At 45.7% G+C, this 23,842-nt stretch overlaps 1 protein-coding gene across 1 annotated transcript in view; it reads right to left on the bottom strand.

Annotated features, from left to right (window-relative positions):
* Positions 1–13,939, bottom strand: part of CDC42BPG (CDC42 binding protein kinase gamma) — a 102,794-nt gene extending 88,855 nt beyond the window's left edge. Inside the window, exon 1 of the mRNA XM_060691855.2 lies at positions 13,684–13,939. Within this exon, the coding sequence (XP_060547838.2) occupies positions 13,684–13,855 (172 nt within the window). The 5' untranslated portion in view covers positions 13,856–13,939. The remainder of the gene's footprint in view (positions 1–13,683) is intronic.
* Between the last annotated feature and the right edge of the window lie 9,903 nt (positions 13,940–23,842).

Below are 23,842 nucleotides of genomic sequence, written 5' to 3'. Positions count from 1 at the left end.
CTTCCCTTCCTTCCTATTCCATTCCATCTCTCTATTCTATTCTATTCTATTCTATTCTATTCTATTCTATTCTATTCTATTCTATTCTATTCTATTCTATTCTATATATTCTTCTCTTCTCTTCTCTTCTCTTCTCTTCTCTTTCTCTTCTCCTCTCCTCTCCTCTCCTCTCCTCTCCTCTCCCCTCCCCTCCCCTCCCCTCCCCTCCCCTCCCCTCCCCTCTCCTCTCCTATGATTGAAGATAAGAGCTCTGGAGGCTAAAACATAAGAAGGGTTGCAGGAATTGGGTATCTCTAATCTGACGAAGAGAAGATCTGGTGGGCGGGGGGGAGGGGATATTCTAGAGTGTTCCAATATTTGAGGGGCTGCCCCAAAGAAGAGGGGGCCCACCTATTCTCCAAAGCACCTGAGGGCAGGACAAGAAGCAACGGATGGAAACTAATCAAGGAGAGAAGCAACCTGAAACTAAGGAGAAATTTCCTGAAAGTGAGAACAATTAACCAGTGGAACTACTCGCCTCCAGAAGTTGCGGCTGCTCCATCACTGCAGGCTTTTAGGGAAGAGGCTGGAGAGAACATAGAATAAGAGAGTTGGAAGGGACATTGGAGGTCATCTAATCCAACCCCCTGCTCGAGCAAGAGACCTACACCATTTCAGACAAGTCTCTTCTTAAAAGGCTCCAGCAATGGCTCTAGGGCCTCTTGCTTGAGCAGGGGGTTGGTCTAGATGGCCTCCAAGGTCCCTTCTGTTATTCTATGTTCTTTCATCCACCTGGAAGCAGATCAGGCCCACTTTGTGTCCTTCCTGGCAACTCCTGACATAGACAAGGCTCCTGAGATGTTCTAGGATAAAACACCCAAAGGCCAGACAAGGAATAATGGATGGAAACTGACCAAGGAGAGATTCAACCTGGAAATAAGGAGGAATTTCCTGACAGTGAGAAGAATCAACCGATGGCACAGAAGTTGCCTTCGGAAGTTGTGGGAGCTTCATCCCTGGAGGCTTTCAAGAAGAGACGGGACTGCCATCGGTCAGAAATGGTGCAGGGTGTCCTGCTTGGGAAGGGGGTTGGACTAGATGACCTCCGAGGTCCCTTCCAACTCTGTTAATCTGATAATCCCATGATGAAATCCAGACAAGAAGTGGATTGCTACTTCTCATTGTCTCAACAGGCCAATTTTCACTAATCACACATTGGAAACAACGATTACAGAATCCTTGGTCTATGCCCCGGATACACCCTAAATACAAGTAATAGTCCTCGACTTATGACCACAATGGAACCCAACATTTCTGTTGCTAACATTTGTTAAGTGAGTTTTCCCCCGTTTTACGACCTTTCTTTGCCACCGTTGTTAAGTGAGTTGTTAAGTTAGTCACACGGACGTTAAGCGAATCCAGCTTTCCCCATGGACGTTGCTTGTCAGAAGGTCGCAAAAGGGAATCACGTGACCCCGGGACATTGCGACCGTCATAAATACGAGTCAGTTGCCACGCGTCCCAATTTTGATCACATGGCCATGGGGATGCTGTAAAGGTCGTTAAGTGTGAAAACGGTTGTAAGTCACTTTTTCCATTGATGGTGTAACTTCGAATGGTCCCTAAACGAACTGTTGTAAGTCGAGGACTACTTGTAGATTGATTTTTTTTAAAAAAAATCTTCCGACAGGCCAATACAGGTAAGTCCTCGGTTTATGACCACAACGAAAGCCCTTCCATTACTATGTGATGGGGCCATGAAATGAATCATTACAGGACCGGACTCATTTTTTACCAGTTGTTAAATGAATAACATGGTCATTAAACGAATCGTGTGGCTGTTAAGCGAGTCTAGTTTCTCCAATTGACTTTGCTTGCAGGAGAAGACAACCTGATCACATGACTGCAAGAGGCCGCAACCAACCTTAAATTTGCCCCAAATTGCCATCGTTTGTCTGCCCAGAGTCCCTTGGGAGTTGGGCGGCATAGAAATGCGACAAAATAAATAAAAAATAATAAATAAGGCCTGTGCGACGGTTATCGCTTTGAACGGGGGTCCTCCTGTCACTCTTTTTCACGACCGGCATCACTTCGACTGATCCATAAACAAGTGCACATAGCCACTAATATATAAAATAAGAGCAAAACCCCCACTTCCTTCTAGCACTGATGACATTACCTAGTTGGGCGATTAAACATCTGCATTTCTAAAGGTGGTTTTTTTTCCCCCAAAAGGCAACTGGACTTAACTTTTTTTTTTTTTTTAAATTTGATTTATATGCCGCCCTTCTCCGGAGACTCAGGGCGGCTTACAATGCGTTAAGCAATAGCCTTCATTCTTTTGTATATTTATACAAAGTCAGCTTATTGCCCCCACAAACTGGGTCCTCAATTTACCTACCTTAGAAAGGATGGAAGGCTGAGTCAACCTTGAGCCTTGGCGAGATTCGAACCAGCAGTAATTGCAGGCAGCTGTGTTAATAACAGGGTGCTTAGACCACTGTACTATCAAGGCTCTTACTGAACTTGAAGACGTTTCGCTTCTTGTCCAAGAAGCTTCTTCAGTGCTTCTTCTTCAGTGCTTGTGCTTCTTCTTCAGTGCTTCTTCTTCTTCTTCTTCTTCTTCTTCTTCTTCTTCCTCTTCCCCTTCTTCCTCTTCCCCTTCTCCTTCTTCCTTCTCCTCCTCCTCCTCCTCCTCCTCTTCTTCTTCTTCTTTTTCTTCTTCTTCTCCTTCTTCCTCTTCCTCTTCCCCTCCTCCTCCTCCTCCTCCTCCTCCTCCTCCTCCTCCTCCTCCTCCTCCTCCTCCTCTTCTTCTTCTTCTTCTTCTTCTTCTTCTTCTTCTTCTTCTTCTTCTTCTTCTTCTTCTTCTTCTTCTTCTTCTTCTTCTTCTTCAGCTTCCCTTCAAAACTGAAGAAGCTTCTTGGGCGAGAAGCGAAATGTCTTCAAGGAAAGTCCAGTTACCTTTTGGGAAAGCATCTTTGAGACAACCAGGGCCTGCATGACTTAGGAGCTCCATAGACAGAAGCATCTGCAAGAAAAGCACCAAGCTCAGAGAGCACCACGGACCCCACAAATGGCCATAAATCAAGGACCACTTGTGAACCTCCGCGGTGGTCTCCAGATAAGGGTATCAAAGGACTTGGTCCTTTTCGAGGAAGATCACAATCAGAGCCATCCAGAGAACTGATAAAATGTGGGTATGAATTGCAGCCAAAATCATATATTGTAAATATAGTGGGAAATAATGAAAGATAGAGGAGGTCCAGAATGATAAGGAGTACACAACCGGGTCAGTGAAAATCTACCTTTGCACACCTGTGTGACTTTACGTCGTGCATCCTGTGATGGGAACTCAGCCCATGTTTCATTGAGCGTCCACAATGGCTGAGTGACAGCTGCCAAATCGAACTGAATACAGCCGGGCATCTTAATAACAGCAAGGATCACAGGAGGCCACACTCCTTTGCGCACTTGTGCATTTTGTAACACGGAAATACAACAACAACAGTGGTCCTCTCGCTCATCTGTGTGTTACGCAAAAGGATGGACCAATATGGCACATTAGCACAGTGTTTTTCAACCTTGGCGGCTTTAAGACGGGTGGACTCCAACTCCCAGAATTCCCCACAGGGGAATTCTGGGAGTTGGAGTCCACCCGTCTTAAAGCCGCCAAGGTTGAGAAGCACGGATAGACGGAAAACATCTTTAATCATTTTGCCACATTTGAAGGCTGGTCTAGATGACCTTCAAGGTCCCTTTCCTTCCAATCAATCATCCTATCATCCTATGATTCTATGATATCCCGCCCTTTGCAATATATTTGCCGATTTGGACTCCTCTGTAGGCAGTCCTCGGCTTACGACGACAATAAGGCCGTAAGAAACGGTCCTAAATCACTCTTGCCTGCTGATTTCAGCCCAGTTAAGTTGATTTCTGTAATACGGGCAGTCCTCCACTTAGGACCACAATTGAGCCCAACATTCCTGTTGCTAAGCGAGACGGTTATTAAGTGAGTTTTGCCCCATTTTAAGACCTTTCTTGCTCCCGTTGTTAAGTGAACCACTGTGGTTGTTAGTCACATGGTTGTTAAGCGAATCTGGCTTCCCCATCGACTTTGCTGGTTAGAAGGCCACTAAAGGGGCTCAAATGACCCCAAGACCCTGCAACCGTCATTAAGTACACGCCAGTTGCCAAGCATCCTAATTTTGATCATGTGACCACGGGGACGCTGCAATGGTCATAAGTGTGAAAAACGGTCATAAGTCACTTTTTTCCAGTGCCGTCGTAACTTTGAATGCTCACTAAATGAAAGGTTGTAAATCAAGAGCCTTGATAGTACAGTGGTCTAAGCACCCTGTTATTAACACAGCTGCCTGCAATTACTGCAGGTTCTAATCTCGCCAGGCTCAAGGTTGACTCAGCCTTCCATCCTTTCTAAGGTAGGTGAATTGAGGACCCAGTTTGTGGGGGCAATAAGCTGACTTTGTATAAATATACAAAAGGATGAAGGCTATTGCTGAGCACATTGTAAGCCGCCCTGAGTCTCCGGAGAAGGGCGGCATATAAACCAAAAAAAAATTTTTTTTTAAAAAAGGACTACCATTAGGCTGGGTGTGTTGGATGTACAAGATGTGAGGGTATCCGGGCATGTAAAAAACAAAACAAATTTTTGATCCCACTGTCTGCCGTCTTGCCTTTATGGACCACACCCTATGGATAAGCCTGATGCTGGGGATGATGGGATTTAGGATTTAACATATACAGAGGGTCCCACATTATGGAAGGCTGGCTCAAGTTAAGAACTGTGACTCACAGTAAGTCAGCCAAAAAAGCCAATGCAATCCTAAACTGCATTAACAGAGGGATGGAATCAAGATCAAGGGAGGTCTTAATACCACTCTATAAACCCTTAGTAAGGCCACACCTAGAGTCCTGCATCCAGTTTTGGTCACCACACTATAAAAAAGATTTTGAGATTCTGGAAAGAGTGCAGAGAAGAGCAACCAGGATGATGAAGGGGCTGGAGGCTCAAAAATAGGAAGAACGGTTACAGGAACTGGGCCTGGCTAGTCTACGGAACAGAAGGACCAGGGGAGACAGGAGAGCATCTTCTGATATTTGAGGGGCTGCCCCAGAGAGGAGGGGGCAGTGGTGGGATTCAGCCAGTTCGCACCACTTCAGGAGGACCGGTTGTTAACTTTCTGAGCAGTTTGGCAAACTGGTTGTTGGAAGAAATCATTAGGGCAGAGAACCGGTTGTTTAATTACTTGAATCCCACCACTGGGAGTGGGCCAAGCTACTTCCCAAAGTACCCGAAGGCCAGACAAGGAAGAATGGATGGAAACTGACCAAGGAGAGATTCAACCTGGAAATAAGGAGAAATTTCCTGACAGTGAGAACAATCAACCCATGGAACAGAAGTTGCCTTCGGAAGTTGTGGGAGCTTCATCCCTGGAGGCTTCCAAGAAGAGACTGGACTGCCATCGGTCAAAAATGGTGTAGGGTCTCCTACTTGGACGGAGGTTGGACTAGATGACCTCCAAGGTCCCTTCCAACTCCGTTAATCTAATCTAAACACAGAGGTATCAAGGTAGATTCCCTGTTTAAATCGGCCATTTTCAACAGAAAAAATGAGGACTAGAAACTTTCCAACGAAGAGACACCTCAGAAGGGTAGAACAGCAACTACAGGAGACCTTCTCTGATCTCTCTAACTGACCGACTCACTTTCTGACTAATCTTCTATGTTTAAGGTGTGTGTGGGGGGGATCATTTGTCCAGGTTTAAACCTAGATTCACACAACATCCTAAACCTGGCTCAGAGAGCAGCTGGCTACTTGTGGTCAACCCAGCCTTGTCTTTGTGGGTTGCGTGAACCAGACCCACAATGTAGCCAGAAGACAATCTCGTTTCAAAGGAAACACAGGTAAACAGTAACAGAGTCGGAAGGGACCTTGGGAGGTCATCTAGTCCAACCCCCTGCTCACGCAGGAGGAGACCTATACTAGGGATTCGAACCGCCGAACTGCCGATCTTTCCATTGGCTTTGAGTCAGAGAAAAAAGGGAGAGAAGGGCAAGTTTGCGAGTCGAAGAAAACGAGATCCCTCTTGATGCGTAAAATGAATTCCAGATGTGGGCAGGTGTGCCGGAAATAATACACCCATCCTTTTCATGCCAAGGAGAACCAAGAAACCACGCCACCCCACTCGCTGACCTGCTTGTATGCAGGCTGTGGGTGTCGTCCCAGCTGCTGGTGGAGCCTTTCCGTGGGAAAGGGCCTCTGGTGGCACTATGGCATTCCTGCCCCTCAGATCAAGATCCAACAGGTTCCCCCACCTCACCCCCTTTTGCTTTTGATGGTCAGGGACTGGATTTAATTATTTAGTGCAATTTGGGGGTCTTGTTTGTTTGTTTGATTGCTCTAAGTTTTCTTTTGCACACTATGCTGAATCACAGATCGATTGGGTAGTCTGGCTGTCTATTTTCTCTCTATTTTCTCTCTCTTTCTGTTGCCATCTCTATCCATAACCCAACTCTCTCTCTCTCACTCTGTCTCTATCTATCTATCTGTCTGTCTGTCTGTCTGTCTGGCTGGCTGGCTGGCTGGCTGTTTGTCTGTCTGTGTCTATCTCTCTCTCTCTCTCTCTCTATCTATCTATCTATCTCCATCCATCAGAATAGAATAGAATAGAATAGAATAGAATAGAATAGAATAGAATAGAATAGAATAGAATAGAATAGAATAGAATAGAATAGAATAGAAAATATGGAATGGAATGGAATGGAATGGAATGGAATGGAATGGAATGGAATAGAATAGAATAGAATAGAATAGAATAGAATAGAATAGAATAGAATAGAATAGAATAGAATAGAATAGAAAATATGGAATGGAATGGAATGGAATGGAATGGAATGGAATGGAATAGAATAGAATAGAATAGAATAGAATAGAATAGAATAGAATAGAATAGAATAGAATAGAATTCTTTATTGGCCAAGTGTGATTGGACACACAAGGAATTTGTCTTGGTGCATACGCTCTCGGTATACATAAAAGAAAAGATACGTTCATCAAGAATCATAAGGTACAATACTTAATGATAGTCATAGGGAACAAATAAGCAATCAAATCATATTAGGAAACAGTCAATATAAATCATAAGGATACAGCAACAAGGTTATAGTCATGCAGTCATTAAGTGGGAGGAGATGGGTGGTGGGAACGATGAGAAGATTAATAGTAGTGCAGACTTAGTGAATAGTTTGACAGTGTTGAGGGAATTAGTTGTTTAGCAGAGTGATGGCGTTCGGGGAAAAACTGTCCTTGTGCCTAGTTGTTCTGGTGTGCAGTGCTCTATAGCGTCGTTTTGAGGGTAGGAGTTGAAACAGTTTATGTCCAGGATTTGAGGGGTCTGTAAATATTTTCACAGCCTTCTATTCTCTCTATCCATCCACCCCCCCACCCCCCCACCTATCTATCTATCTATCTATCTATCTATCTATCTATCTATCTATCTATCCAATTTTTTTATTTATTTTACCATGTTTTCCCGAAAATAAGACCCTGTCTTATATTTTTTTGAACCCCAAAAAACTTGGTCTTATTTTTGGGGAGGTCTTATTACTTTGGGGCGCCTGGAATAAGATAAGGCTCCTCTTGACGTCTTACCTGATTTCCAGCTCTGTCCCCTTAACCCTAACCAGAGGAAATGGCGGGGACCAGCGGCACATGCGGTTAAATATTTTCAGGGAGAGCTTATTTTGGGGGAAACATGGTATTACATAAAATACAAAGAAAGAGAAAAAAACCCCTAGAAATAGGAAATTAAGGAAAGGAAAAGGAACAAGGAAAAGGGGGTGTGAAAAAGGGGGGGGGGAAAGAAAAAGGAAAAAAAGGCATTGGCTTCAACTCTTCCTAGCACAGTACATGATAAACACACTCCAGCCTCAACTTTTTGCTTTTACACATTAATATATAAATAGCTTCATGGGACGCGGTGGCTCAGTGGCTAAGACGCTGAACTTGTCAATCGAAAGGTTGGCAGTTCAGTGGTTCGAATCCCGAGTGCCGCGTAACAGGGTGAGCTCCCGTGACTTGTCCCAGCTTCTGCCAACCTAGCAGTTCGAAAGCACCGAAAAAATGCAAGTAGAAAAATAGGGACCCCCTTTGGTGGGAAGGGAACAGTGTTCCGTGCACCTTTGGCGTTGAGTCATGCCGGCCACATGACCACGGAGACGCCTTCGGACAGCGCTGGCTCTTCGGCCTTGAAACGGAGACGAGGACTGCCCCCTAGAGCCGGGAACGACTAGCACATATGTCCGAGGGGAACCTTTACCTTTACCTTTATATAAATAGCCATTTCTATAATGACAAATCTTTCTGATCAACAAAACCCAAAGTCAACGTTTCTTTCTTTTTTCTTCACAAGCACAAAATCCAGAAGTGAAATCCAAATGAAAAAATATTTTCCACTTTGAATAAAATAATCAATTGAACCAACCATTCCTGCTTTATCTTCCTTGCTATGGAAATAGGATGTATTTCTATTTGCACCTAATAATCTTTGTGAACTGTCACCATTTTTATTAACAAGATTCATTGTATTCTTTCAAATTCTTTGTCCTTACTGGGGAAAAAAACACCTTTTTTCACCCTTTTTTAAAACTGCTAAACTTTTTAAAAACATTTTCTAAGTCAAAACTTTTGAATGCATCTTTTTCTCTGACTTCTTGACATACAAGCTTTAAACTTCAGTATTACATTTAGATCCCTCCCTCCAAACTACCCTTATAATTCCCCCTCCCAAAAATCTATCATCTATCTATCATGTATATCTATCATCTTACTCTATCTCTTTATCTGTTATCATCTCTAACCATCCGTCTGTCTAGCTCTCTTTCTCTCTCTCTATCTTTATCTCTCTCTTTCTCTTTCTCTCTCTCTCTCTCTGTCTATCTTTATCTTTCTCTCTTTATCTTTCTCTATCTTTCTCTCGCTCTCTGTCTCTTTATCTCTCTCTCTCTCTTTATCTCTCTTTCTCTGTCTATCTTTATCTTTCTATCTTTATCTTTCTCTAACTTTCTAACTTTCTCTCTCTCTCTCTCTCTCTTTATCTCTTTCTCTTTCTCTATCTTTATCTTTCTATCTTTATTTCTCTCTCTCTCTTTATCTCTTTCTCTATCTTTATCTTTCTATCTTTCTCTATCTTTCTCTCTCTCTCTCTCTGTCTCTCTTTATCTCTCTCTCTTTATCTCTCTTTCTCTGTCTATCTTTATCTTTCTATCTTTCTATCTTTCTTTCTCTCTTTCTCTCTCTTTCTCTCTCTTTCTCTCTCTTTCTCTCTCTTTCTCTCTCTCTCTCCCTCCCTCCCTCTCTTTATCTCTATCTATCTATCTATCTATCTATCTATCTATCTATCTATCTATCTATCTATCATTGAATGCCCAGCTGGACTGCAGACCTCTTACAACCAGGATGGCAAAGCAAAGGCTAGCCTTGATTTATGGATCCAGAACTCATTAACTTGGGGGGGAAGAAGCTTAAATAGCTTAAATTCCTGGCTAATTCATTTTTTACAGCAGTAGAATTAAAAGAAAAGCTACTTCTAGGATGGTGCATGTGGAGACCATTTGCTGCAATACTCGAGGTAGTAAACAAGGAGCAGGGAAATGCGAATTGAAGTCCCTTTTTAGTCCTGGAGGGTCCCTGTGGGATTTCAGGACAGCCTACCTGGCAGGGCGGTTGTTCTTGATGAAAAAGAAAAGAAAGCAGGAAAAGATTTGGACAGTGCCTTGAGCTCTTTGAGCCTAGAAACTGTGCAAAAATAAAATCATTTTCTCAAAGCGGCATATACATTTAATTGATATGGATGATTAGATGAGGGGTGTCCAATCTTAAGACCTGTGGACTTCAACTCCCAGAATTCCCTAGCCAGAAGCATAGCTGGCTGGGGAATTCTGGGAGTTGAAGTCCAGAGGTCTTCAAATGGCCAAGGTTGGACAACCCTGGATTAAATAATGAGGCCTCAGTTACCCTTTTGGTGTCTGCTCAGCCTCACGCCCAGAAGCCGGAATTGCCACTGGGCAGTTACCAAAGAGAACCAAACCACAGATGCTCCCCGAAGGGAACTGGGGAAGTAAGAAAGAGTCAACCAATCCAGGCTTAACTCAGGTTTGGCTCTTCGGCTGCACCACACTGTGGTTTGTTTGTGGGAACCCGGCAACTACTGTTTGCAAACCTCAGCTTCCAGCTCAGGGTGATTCATAGCTCCGATGAATTGTGGTTTCTTCAGCAAACACGTTTAAAATCTTATTTACACCTTTCCCTTGGATGTTTGGCCAACCAGGAATCTGCTGGGAATTTACGACAACCTTGAAATGGGAGAGTGCTTAGAGCAATGTTCCTCAAATTTAGCAACTTCAGAAGTGTGGATTTCAGCTCCCATAATTCCCCACCCAGCTCACTTCCAGATACATGGACTTCAACTCCCAGAGTTCCCCAGTCGTTGTTCTTTAAGATATATGGACTTCAACTCCCAGAATTCCCCACCCAGCTCACTTCCAGATACATGGACTACAACCCCCATAATTCCCCACCCAGCTCACTTCTAGATACATGGACTACAACCCCCATAATTCCCCACCCAGCTCGCTTCTAGATAAATGGACTTCAACTCCCAGAATTCCCCACCCAGCTCACTTCCAGATACATGGACTTCAACTCCCAGAATTCCCTACCCAGCTCACTTCTAGATACATGGACTACAACCCCCATAATTCCCCACCCAGCTCGCTTCTAGATAAATGGTCTTCAACTCCCAGAATTCCCCAGTCGTTGTTCTTTAATATATATGATTTCAACTCCCAGAATTCCCCACCCAGCATTAAGATATATGGACTTCAACTCCCAGAGTTCCCCAATCATTGTGCTTTATGATGTATGGACTTCAACTCCCAGAATTACCCACCCAGCATGCTTCTAGATACATGAACTTCAATTCCCAGAATACGGCTGGCTGGGGAATTCTGGGAGTTGAAGTCCACCCATCTTAAAGTTGCAAAGATCGAATAACACTATTCTAGAAGGCCCAAGCCTATATAAAATATGTAGAGATCTTTCATTTTTAAAAATTTCCCTGCAGCCTAAGGTGGGTTCAACACCCTTTCACAACTCCAGAAGCACCAACAGGACTGGGCAGGACCCCAAACTGGGCACTGAAATGATATAACAAAGTTGGAAGGAACATTGGAGGTCATCTAGTCCAACCCCCTGCTCACGCAGGAGAACTGTACTAGGGATTCAAACCGCCGAACTGCCGACCTTTCTGATCGACAAGCTCAGTGTCTTAGCCTAACGAAGACACTCTTAGCCACTGAGCCACCTAGTCTGAGATCCTAGATATAGGATCTCCTGCTTGAGCAGGGGGCTGGACTAGAAGACCTCCAAGGTCCCTTCCAGCTCTATTCTGATTCTCTCTCCCCCTCCCCTCCCTCCCAAAGCTAATTACTTCGGGATTACCACAAAGCCCCATCGACTCACACATCTCGTGTGCTGACGTCGCTTTGCAAGGCTTGGCCAGCAAGCGCCCAATGACATCAATGAAACGAGACGGGTGATCCGTGGGGGTGTGTTGTGGGGCGAGCTGAATCAGCCGGGCCCCAATTTTTCCTTTAGGGCCTGCCAGGATTCAGTTCTCTCCCTTCTGGGATGCACCACCCACAATTCTTAAGATTTCCCTTCCTATGAAAAAAGACAGGTTGTGCGAATAAGGGGAAAGAGAAAATTGGCGCAGAGAGATGAGGATTAGGGCAATGGGGTTTTGGGTAGCCAGGATTGGCATCTGGGCAGTGTTTCCTACGCTGATTTTCACCTGTTCTCGTCCTCCCAAGCCTTACTGATAATTCTGGGTGAGTCAGAAAGTGTCCTCGTTTTTGGAAACACGAAAGAAAGAAAGAAAGAAAGAAAGAAAGAAAGAAAGAAAGAAAGAGAGAGAGAGAGAGAGAGAGAGAGAGAGAGAGAGAGAGAGAGAGAGAGAGAGAGAGAGAAAGAGGGAGGGAGGGAGGGAGGGAGGGAGGAAAGAAAGAAAGACAGAAAGAAAGAGGGAGGGAGGGAGGGAGGGAGGGAGAAGAGTTTCTCCCATCTTTTGCTGGCTCAATGGACTACAATAACCATCTGCTCTGCTGGATGGGATTTACGGAAGCTGGACTGCATCCTCTCTGTATTGCCTCTATCACTGTTGTTCAAACTTGGCCCATTTAAGAGGAGTGGACTTCAACTCCCAGAATTCCCCAGCAGCAGCAGCTGGCTGGGGAATTCTGGGAGTTGAAGTCCACTCCTCTTAAAGGGACCAAGTTTGAAAAACAGTGCTGCCTCACCAGCTTCCTACTTTTCAGCGCTGGTCAAAGGAGGCATCCTTCCCCAAAGATTTGCCGAGCAGTTTATTTTGCAGCTCTCAACCCCCAGTGGCACTGAGTTCCACAGGACTCTCGACTCTCCCCAGCCCTCCCTTGTTTGGAGGAGGAAAAGAAAGGCCCTCCACCAATCCAGAAGGGCATCAATCATTTTCCTCTGCTTCAAGAGAGGAGAAGCACTTCGGATTCTAGCTGTCAACTCTGGAAAGAGGCACCAGGTAGAAGGTTTGAAGGAGGTTCAGAGGGAGGGAGGGAGGGAGGGAGGCACCCAGGGAAGGGAGCCTTGCTGGGAAGATTGAGGGGACTGGATGGATTGACATGGGGTTGATGGCACCCAGAAGGAGAGTTCCTTTGCCCATGCCAGCCCCCCAGAATTCAGTTGGTGGGGGGGGGAGGGAAAATTTGGGGAAAACCTTGCAAGAAATGTGGTGAAAGCAGGTCTAGGGAGGGAGGGAGGGAGGGAGGGAGGGAGGGAAGAAAGAAAGAAAGAAAGAAAGAAAGAAAGAAAGAGAAAGAAAGAAAGAAAGAAAGAAAGAAAGAAAGAAAGAAAGAAAGAAAGATCATTGGAGAGATGGGCGAGAGAGAGAGAGCAGAAAGAAAAAGGAGAGAGAGAGAAAAGAAAGGAAGGAAAAAGGAAGGAAGGAAGGAAGATCATTTGCAGAGATGGGTAAGAGAGAGAGAGAAGAAAGAAAAAGGAGAGAGGGAGAGAGAGAAAAGAAAGAAAGAAGGAAGGAAGGAAGGAAGGAAGATCATTTGCAGAGATGGGCAAGAGAGAGAGAAAGAGAAAGAAAGAAAGAAAGAAGGAAGGAAAGAAAGAAAGAAAGAAAGAAAGAAAGAAAGAAAGAAAGAAAGAAAGAAAGAAAGAAAGAAAGAAAGAAAGAAAGAAAGAAGGAAGGAAGGAAGGAAGGAAAGAAAGAAAGAAAGAAAGAAAGAAAGAAAGAAAGAAAGAAAGAAAGAAAGAAAGAAAGAAAAAAGAAAGAAAGAAAGAAAGAAAGAAAGAAAGAAAGAAAGAAAGAAAGAAAGAAAGAGGAAGGAAGGAAGGAAGGAAGGAAGGAAGGAAGGAAGAGGGGACCTCTTCCAACGAAGACCCTTCCCCTTGTGGCAGACTCCTTTCCCTCAAAGCGGGGTGGGCTAAACTACTGAGCCCCCCCCTCCCCAGCTCCAGCAAAGCCCCCCTTTCCTTCGCCTCGAGGGACCGAAGCACGGGTGGTCCAAGGGCTCCTCGGCTGGCGGCTCCGCACTCTGCACGTGCCCAGGAGCCCCCCCCCCACAAGCCCCCCCCCGACTCACCCCACTCCAGGAACTGCTGCACGGGCCGCTCCCGGCGCAGGGGGGCAGCGCTGCATTCCTGGTGGACGCAGATGAGGAGGTCGAGCAGCCCCTCCAGCCCCGCCGCCGCCGCCCCCTCGCCCCCCAGCAGAGCCCGCAGGCCGCCCAGGCGCCGCTCCACCGGGCTGCACATGCTGGTGGCGGCGGCGGCGGAGGAGGACGCGGGAGCCCAGAATGGGAGCAGCGGCCCCAGCCCAGCCGCCCCGCCCCGCCCCGATGCTCGGGGGTTGGGCGCAACCCGACACCGGGCCAGGTAGGAGGGCGCGCCGGCCGTACTACAGCGCCCATCCTCCGCAGCCGGCTCAGCGCCTCCCTCCTCCTCTCCCCCTGCCACCGCCCCCCGGGAGCCCCTGGCCGGCTCTCAGCACCGGCGGGCGCCCGGTTGCAACTCTGCGCTCCGTCTTCGCTCCTGCGCGCTTTTGCAGCGCGGATAGGAGCCGCTCCGCTCTTGGCTTCTTTGTGTGTGGGGGATCGGAACACCCCCCCCCCCGATGCCCAAATAGGAATCAAGTCGATCCTGCTTCACTTTTGCAAATGGATCAAAGTTGGCTGGAGGCTACTACCCCCCCCCCCCACCTCCATCCCCGACTTTGGCCGCCCGAGTCGAGCTATGCAAGTTTCTCTGGTAGTAAAAGTGGCTTTCTTGCAAAAAAAAAAAAAAAAAATCCCCCTTGCTGGCATCTCCTGGTGGTCCCCTTTCCCTGTACTGACAATCCAGAGGTTTTTCTTTCTTTCTTTCTTTCTTTCCAAAGATCAGCCAAGGTTGGTTAGCTGCTGCCCCCTAGCGGGGGCTCTTCAAATAAAACCGAGATGTCAAGGCAAACCTAATTAGCCAGAGAACACCAGGTTTGGAAGGGACCTTGGAGGTCTTCTAGTCTAGCCCTGTGCTCAAGCAGGAGACCCTACTCCATTTCAGACAAATGATTGTCCGGTCTTTTCTTAAAAGCTTCCAGTGATGGAGCATCCACAATTTCTGGAGGCAAGCAGTTCCACTGGTTAATTGTCCTCACTGTTAGGAAGTTTCTCCTTAATTCCAGGTTGAATCTCTCCTTGATTGGTTTCCATCCATTGTTTCTTGACCTGCCTTCTGGTGCTTTGGAGAACAGATTGACCCCCTCCCCTCTTCTTTGTGGCAGCCCCTCAAATGCTGGGAGGCTGCTGTCGTGTTTTTAAGCCACAGTTTTGCTAAGCCCAGTTCATCGCACAACTAGCCAGATGTGCATCCAGTATTCTACACAACCGCTGCAGTTACAGAGTCTGCCTCCTTTCAAATCAACCGTAGTCTTGTCATTTTTAGTGCATTGATTAGCTTCCAATGGTCCTGGATCTAGATCGGGTCTCCAACCTTGGCAACTTTAAGACTTGTGGACTTCGACTCCCAGAATCTGGAAGTCGAAGTCCACAAGTCTTAAAGTTGCCAAGGTTGGAGACTCCTGCTTTCCTGGCTGAGGGATTCTGGGAGTCGAAGTCCACAAGTCTTAAAGTTGCCAAGGTTGGAGACCTCTGATCTAGAAGGATCATTAAAGAGGAAGCTAACCTAGCACTGAGTAGACATTTTCTGACAGTGAGAACAATCAACCGGTGGGGCAGCAGCTTCCCTGCAGAAGTTTTGGGGGCTCCATCGCTGGAGGTTTTCAAGAAGAGACTGGACAGCCATTTGTCTGAAATGGTGTAGGGTCTCCTGCTTGAATGGGGTGGGTGGGTGGGGTGGGGTGGACTAGAAGACTTCCAAGGTCCCTTCGAACCCTGTGATTTAATGATCCAAACCCTGAAACAGATAGGGAGGGTTATTGTTAGAATGAAACAATAGAAACACTGATAAAGATGATTCACACACACCTCACCTCAGCCTGCAAGGCCAGCATATTTTCCAATTTACAAGTGTGATAAAAAGGTAGAATTGTTCGGTGAATGAGGAGTTATCTCACCTAACTTTTTTTTTTTTGCTGCATCAAGGACTAACGCTTTCCTCCCACAGTCGCTCTCAGCCATAAACCATGGTTAGTGTCCCAAAAGGGCTGGGATCACCCCCTGAATTAACCCAGCAGCTTTAGGCTGGCAGCGAGCAATGCCCCAACCCAATTCTTGGCCTCGTGGTCTCTAAAGAAGTATTTCTCAATCTTGTCCCCTTGAAAATAGGCAGACTTCAACTCCCAGTATTCCCCTGCCAGCCTGCTTTAAGCGTGTGGACTTCAACTCCCAGAATTCCACAGCCACACCCATGTTTCTCAACCTTCTCCACTTGAAGATGGGTGGACTTCAACTCCCAGAATTCCCCTGCCATCATGCTTTAAGTGTGTGGACTTCAATTCCCAGGATTCCCCTGCCAGCATGTTTTAAGTGTGTGGACTTCAACTCCCAGAATTCCATAGTCACATCCATGTTTCTCAACCTTCTCCACTTGAAGATGGGTGGACTTCAACTCCCAGAATTCCCCAGCCTGCATGTTTTAAGTGTGTGGATTTCAGTTCCCAGAATTCCACAGCCAACATCCTTAAAGATGGGTGGACTTCAACTCCCAGAATTCCCCAGCCAGCACGTTTTAAGTGTGTGGACTTCAGCTCCCAGAATCCCCTGCCAACATGCTTTACGATGGGTGGACTTCAACTCCCAGAATTCCCCAGCCAGCATGAAGTATGTGGATGGCTAAGGAATTCTGGGAGTTGCAGCCCACTCATCTTAAAGTGGCAGAAGTTGAGCAATACTTATCTAGGCATCTTGGCTGAAGTGGTAGATTCTCACAAATGCGTAACTTGGTTGCTGAATTGACCTATTGTTGGACTTGCCTTGTGAATTGAGAAACGCTGCTTTATATCCAGATTTTCTAAATTATTCCAAATAATTCCTAAAATAGTCTGGCTAACATGCTGAGTTGAGACACAGCAGGCCTGCTTTTCACAACTTATTTGACCCCAGCCTAGTGTGTTTATGTTGTGCAAACTTAGTCCCGGACTGACAGCAATTCTGAGCCAAGAATTTCAGCCAGCTTTCCACATCCAAATATTTCTTCCTGGTAAGTTTCCTTTCATTCGATTGTTCTGTACGGAGCAAAGGTGGAAGGAAGGACCATTTGCAGATGACATCATGGTGAGTCATTTTGTACTTCCGAAATCCTGCTGGGCACTGAATTGAGTTTGGGAAATCTGTGTGCAAAAGGGGAACAGGATTTACCAGAGATCTGAAATCTTGGGAGCGCCAAATACACCTGGAATTTACAATCCATCAAGACTCACCTCTCCTGCTCACAATTGTGGAGAAATTGCTTTTGCCACTCATTCCGTTGGATGGCACTTTTTTTTTTTTTAATAAGAGAAAGCAACGTCCTAGAATTAGAGTTGTCAAGTACCTCAGAGGTCCTCTATCCCCACCCCCAGGGCAACCTCCATTCCCTGTTGAAAGATTCTAGTACAGGTAATCCTCAATTTACGACCAGGCATTTAACAACAGAAAATGCCCATTCAGGAAAGTGTATTCAGCTTATGATTGCAAGATCTGCTTAACAAGCACCGTAAAAAAAATATATCGGGTCCCATCATATGTGCCTCGATTTACAACCTTAACCAGAATTCCAGTCCCAGTTGCGATCGTAAGTCAAAAGACTACTTGTAAATGGCTCCTTGTATCACAGAGCATGCAGTTCCACAGACCATATCGCTTAGCGACAGAAATGAATAGCAATACGAATTGGAATAGAATAGTGCTGGAAGGGACCTTGGAGGTCTTCTAGTCCAGCCCCCTGCTCAAGCAGGGGAATTTATCCCATTTCAGACAATTGGCTGTCTAGTCTCTTCTTAAAAACTTCCAGTGATGGAGGGCCCACGATTTCTGGTGTCAAACTGTTCCACTGGTTAATTGTCCTCACTGTTAGGAAGTTTCTCCTTAATTTCAGGTTGCTTCTCTCCTTGATTAGTTTCCATCCATTGTTTCTTTTTCTTGCCCTCAGGTGCTTTGGAGAATAATTGGACCCTTCCCTCTTCTTTGGGCCAACTCCTCAAATACTGGAATACTGCTGTCATGTCACCCCTGGTCCTTCTTTTCTCTAGACTAGCCAGACCCAAATCCTGCAGCCCTACTTCCTATGTTTTAGTCTCCAGGTACTTTAATCCTCTTAGTTGCTCTTCTCTGCACTTTTTCCAAAATCCCAACCTGGTGAACAAAATTGGTTGCAGAATTCCAGGTGTGGCCTTACTAAGGTTTTGTAAAGCGGTACCAATCCTTCGTGTGATCTTGATTCTGTGCCTCTGTTTATACAACCCAGGATTGTGTTAGCTTTTTTGGCTGCTGCTGCTGCACCCGGCTGGCTCATATTCAAGTGATCATTCACTAGGACTCCAAGGTCATACAAATGCTAGTCCCAATTGCCGTTGAAAGTTGAGGACTACCCATCACTTCTATACACTAGTCAGGAAGTTCTCTCTCAATCTCTGCTAGGCTGAATTTAACAGATCTTTTTTGGCTGCCGCTGCACACCGACACATATTGGGTGTCCTCCTGGACTCACAGCTGGCCCTAGAAGACCATTTGACGGCTGTGGCCAGGGGGGCTTTTTATCAGGTTCGCCTGATCTACCAGTTGCATCCCTTTCTGGACCGGGACTCCTTGCGCACGGTCACTCACGCCCTTGTCACCTCCCGTCTGGACTACTGTAACACTCTCTACATGGGGCTCCCCTTGAAGAGCACCCGGAGGCTCCAACTGGTCCAGAATGTGGCCGCGCAGGTGATTATGGGAACGACTCGACGCTCCCATGTAACACCACTCCTGCGCAAGCTGCACTGGCTCCTGGTGGTCTTCCAGGTGCGATTCAAGGTGTTGGTCACCACCTTTAAAGTGTTCCATGGCTTAGGATCCAGGTACTTACGAGACCGCCTTCTGCCACCGACAGCCTCCCACCGACCAGTACGCTCCCACAGAGAGGGACTCCTCAGGTTGCCATCGGTCAATGTCGACTGGCAACCCCCAGGGGGAGAGCCTTCTCTGTGGGGGCACCTGCCCTCTGGAATGAGCTGCCCCCGGAGATTCGTAGGATTCCCGACCTTCGCACCTTTCGCCGCGCCCTCAAAACGCTATTGTTTCACCAAGCAGGGCTGGCCTAAATGCTATTTTAATGGGTTGTCTTTATTTTAGCTTTTTCGGCCAAATTATTTAGTACTTTTAATCCGTCTTTTAACTTTTATATTGTTGTGGGTTTTATCTCTGGCTGTACACCGCCCTGAGTCCTCCGGGAGAAGGGCGGTATAAAAATTTAATAAAATAAAATAAAAAATAAATTTAGCTGGTTGTCCACTAAGACTCCAAGGTCCCTCTCACAGTCACTGCTCTTAAGACTGGTTTTACCCAGTCTATATTTTTCCTTGGGGTTTTCCTGCCTAAGCATAAGACTTACTTTTCTCTACATTGAATTTCATTTCGCTAGATAGTGTTCTAGTCCGTCAAGATCCATCTGGACCTTGAGCTTGTCTTCTAGGATGTTAGCTATTCCTGCCAGCTTAGTACCATCTGCAAATTTGGTAAGTTCCCCTTCTATTCCCTCATCTAAATTGTTTATGAAGATATTGAAGAGTACTGGGCCTAAGACGGAACCTTGTAGTACCCAACTGCTTACTTCCCTCCATGTAGACGTAGACCCATTAAGGACTACTCGTTGAGTACAGTTTGTCAGCCAGTTATGAATCCATCTGGTGGTGATGCTGTCTATCCCACTTTTTTCTAGCTTACCAAGAAGTAGGTTGTGGTCTACTTTGTCGAATGCCTTTGCTGAAGTCTGGTGGGGCCTGGTGGCTCAGCAGACTGATAGCATTGTGATTAACACCAGCTGTCTGCAATTACTGCAAGTTCAAATCTTGCCAAGGCTCAAGGTTGACTCAGCCTTCCATCCTTTCTAAGGTAGGTAAATTGAGGACCCAGTTTGTGGGGGCAATAAGCTGACTATATAAATATACAAAAGGATGAAGGCTATTGCTTAACGCATTGTAAGCCGCCCTGAGTCTCCGGAGAAGGGCGGCATATAAATCAAATTTTAAAAAAAAAGTCTAAGTATATTATGTCCACAGTATTTCGCTCGTCTACTAATTCAGTCACTTTGTCAAAGAATGAAATAAGATTGGTTTGGCATGATCTGTTTTTAACAAACCCCTGCTGGCTGCTAGTGATTAGTTTACTGGTTTGTAGAGCTTTTAATGGTTCCTCCATTAGGCTGCCTCGTCTGTTCATGGTTGGCCTTTTCAAAATGGCAATGATTCTTCAGCCACTTGGCCTTTCCTTAAACCAGGGATCTCCAGATTTGGCAACTTTTAAGACTTGTGGACTTCAACTCCCAGAATTCCCCAGCCAACATGGATACTCTGAGTCTGCCCCCAAATCCACACCCACCCTCCTGCACTTCCTGGTATTCTCCCTGTAGAAGAGGCTTCTGGTTTTCTGCCTCATTCTAGAGTGCTTTAGGTCTGCCCAGCAAGACTTTTGTAACTGCTGGAGGTAATGTGAAAAAAGATTCCTAGGAGGAGTTCCACAGACAACTCCCCCCCCCCTTTCAGTATCTTACTTTGAGGTGTAAGGTTTGTGGACTTCAACTCCCAGAATTCCCCAGCCAGCCATGAAGCCCAGAGATCTTAAAGCATGCTGGCTGGGGAATTCTGGGAGTTGAAGTCCACCCACCTTCCAGTGCTGGGGTCTCCAACCTTGGCAACTTTACGACTTGTGGACTTCAACTCCCAGAATTCCCCAGCCAGCCATGAAGCCCAGACATCTTAAAGCATGCTGGCTGAGGAATTCTGGGAGTTGAAGTCCACAAGTCGTAAAGTTGCCAAGGTTGGAGACCCTTGTTCCAGTGGCCAAGGTTGAGAAACAGACGGTTAGAGGGATGCCAACCGCTTCAAGAGGCTGCCCAAATTATGCACCTTTTTGCCAGTTTCCTATTTTTTTCCTCCGTTCAGTGCTAGGCTGACCAGTCGAAGCTTAACAGCCAAGGAAGACATTAAAGAATGCCGGAAACACAGGCTATACATGAATTGGGGGGGGGGGGAAATGACTCACATAGCGACTGTGCCCTGGAACCTGGGCTTTCCTGGTAAGGAGGAAACTGGGCAGGGATCCTAGTTGATTCCTAAGCAGCTTTACTTATCCTCCATCTGTCCAGCCCTCTTCCCTGAAGCAGACAGTATGGAAAATCCCAGCGTTGACAGATGCTCTTGGTTGTAATTTAATTCTATGCCGTCTTTCATGGTATAAGGTGGGGTGGGCAGCTATGCTCCCTGATGACTTCCGGACTTCAACTCCCAGAATTCCTTAAGGCAGTCATGCTGGCTCAGGAATTCTGGGAGTTGAAGTCCACAGGCCTTATGAATAAAAACTTTTATTACGGCCATCAACCAGCAATAGAAATACAATAAATTAAAAATAATACTGACATTAATCATGAATAATAGCACAGGCCTTAAAAGTTACCAAAGCTGGACACCCCTGCCTGATCTAATCATCAGCATCATCAATTAAATTTCTGAATTGAAACTTCCTAAAAAAAAATGACCAGACTACGGTCAATTTGAAAGGAGACCGACTCTGTATCTGCAGGGGCTGTGTAGAATATGGACCCCAGAACATCTGGCTAGTTGCGCAATGAACTGGGCTCAGCAAAACTGTGGCTTAAAAACATTAACAGAGTTGGAAGGGATCTCGCAGGTCATCTAGTCCAACCCCCTGGCCAAGCAGGAGACCTTACATCTGCCTCTACCTAGGATCGAACTCACCACCTCCTGATTGTGAGGCAAGAGCTCCACCTCTAGGCCACAGCAGTCTCCCAATATTTGAGGAGGGGCTGCCACAGAGAAGAGGGGTGGGGGTGGGGTTTCCACCTATTCTCCAAAGCACCAGAAGGAAAGACAAGAAGCAACGGATGGAAACTCATCCAGGAGAGAAGCAACCTGGAATTAAGGAGAAACTTCCCTGACAGTGAAAACAATCAGTGGAACAACTTGCCACTAGAAGTTGTGGGTGCTCCAACACTGGAGGCTTTTAAGAAGAGATTAGATGGCCCTTTGTCCACAATGGTATGAGGTCTCCTGCTTGAGCAGGGGGTTGGACTAGAAGACCTCTAGAAGACCCCTAGAATTCTATGATTCTTTGGAGGCAAAATTCAGCTGCCTTCAAAGATTTGGTGACCTCTCAGCGTTAAAACATTATTTATTTATTTATTTTGCTTTTTCCCCCACAGAGAATTTTCCAACTTCTCCGTCTCTACTACAACTCTGGAGTTCCTAGCCCTCATCTTACGATCATTTGTTTAACAACCATTTGAAGTTATGATGCTGCAGAGGAAAGCTACTGGTCCTCATACGTACAAACAGTCCTCGTACTTATGACCGGTCCAAGCACTTACAACCATCGCAGAATCATCCCTCTACATGTGACTAAAATTCATGCACTTAGCAACTGGCATGCAACTGGCATGCATAAACCGGATTTGCTCAACGACCTCAGGGAAAAAATGTTGTTAAATCAGGTGTGACTCAGTTAATGACCGCATCGCTTAGTGATCGAGGTTCTGGTCCCAATTGTGCTCGTAAATCGAGGATTATGCATAGTCTCCCATCACTCCTTTGCTTTTTTAAGGTCAGACAGGATTAATTAAGTGTGGTTGATAGCTGTAATCCACTTGGTAAATATTAGTATCAAGAAATACATATAAAAGAATATCACGGAGAAAATCCCCCAATAAATAAGGAATAATCTTATAAATCAAAATTAAGCTTCGTCTTGGCCCTGCCTGTTGTGTAGCACCAGAGGGTACCTCTTTCGTACACCAGATGACAAAAAAAAAGTGTACAAATATAACGCAACACACTTAAACCAGTGTTTTTTAAGCTTAGCAACTTGCATGGACTTCGACTCTCAGAATTCCCCAGCCAGCATGGAGTTGAGGTCCACCCCTCTTAAATCATGCTGGTTGGGGAATTCTGGGAGTTGAAGTCCACGCATCTTAAAAGTTGCTAAGCTTGAAAAACTCTGCACTAAACCAAAATTCAGCCATCACATTTTTTCCCCCAGGCAGCTGTGAAAACCTAAACCATAAAGAATGCAAGATTTGGGTCAGACTAGATAACCTACAAGGTCCCTTCCAACTCTGTTAATTTGTTAAAGATTTACATCTCTGGTTTGGTGCATTGTTTAGATTCAGGTACTAAGCTAAAGAAACCATGATAAAGTAAAACGTCAATCAGATCCAGATTTTCTTCCCGTTAGCAGGCAGGTGACCCCATTATAGGATCCAACACAGTTAACCTTAATCATGGCTTGTTTGAAAAGTGCTTAGAAACCACACTGAATAAAATTGCACTGCAAGCTTCTGTTGTCTGTACCCCCAAATATCAAGTCTCCAACATTTAACCAGGAACTACGATCCCTATTATCCCCAGCGAGCTCAGTGGAAAAGTAATATTGGAACTGGAGTTCTACATATCTGTAAGCTAAAGAGTGACTGAAACCAATTCTGTCTTTGACAAACAGATGCTCCTATTTTAAGCCAGAATGTAAATTAATTTTTTTTCCAGTAGTTTCCAAGGACTTTGTAAGGATATTGAGAATAGATTATGGGTTGTGTGTGTTTTTTTAATGTACTTTTTTTTTTAAAAAAAAATTCTGCAATGAGGTGAATGCTTTTAGTTTGCAGAACAATTTGGAGAAAATGCAGGCATTTAAACAAGCAGAGCGATCAAGAACGAGAAACGGGCAAGGGCTGAAGAGTGCAAAACCACAGTTGTGCAAAACACAAGCTCCTAGGAGGTGTGAAAGATTTGTTTCTAGCTTTTCCAAGATTCAGGAGGTCGAAGGGCAGAAGTTTGAAAACCGAAGGAGGGGGGGGCACTCGAAATCTTCCCTGCTTTTTGGGATCCACCTCACCATCACGCCCAATTCGGCACCAGCTGGAGAATTTCTGACCAGGCTTGCAAAAATCAAACTCCAACCCAAGTTTCTAGTCCTCAACGTTCAAAGCAAGCCCCAGCAGGGAAATTAAAAAAAAATTATTTCAGGAAGCCCGAGACGGGGAAGTATTGGGGGGGGGGGGCTGAAAATGGATGTGCTGGATTTCGGGACGATGGGACGACGAAACATCCAGACGCAG

The sequence above is a fragment of the Pantherophis guttatus genome, chromosome 18 (genome assembly GCF_059756535.1).
Source record: "Pantherophis guttatus breed Tessera chromosome 18, ASM5975653v1, whole genome shotgun sequence".
NCBI lineage: Eukaryota > Metazoa > Chordata > Lepidosauria > Squamata > Colubridae > Pantherophis > Pantherophis guttatus.
This window is presented reverse-complemented; position numbering and strand designations above follow the sequence as displayed.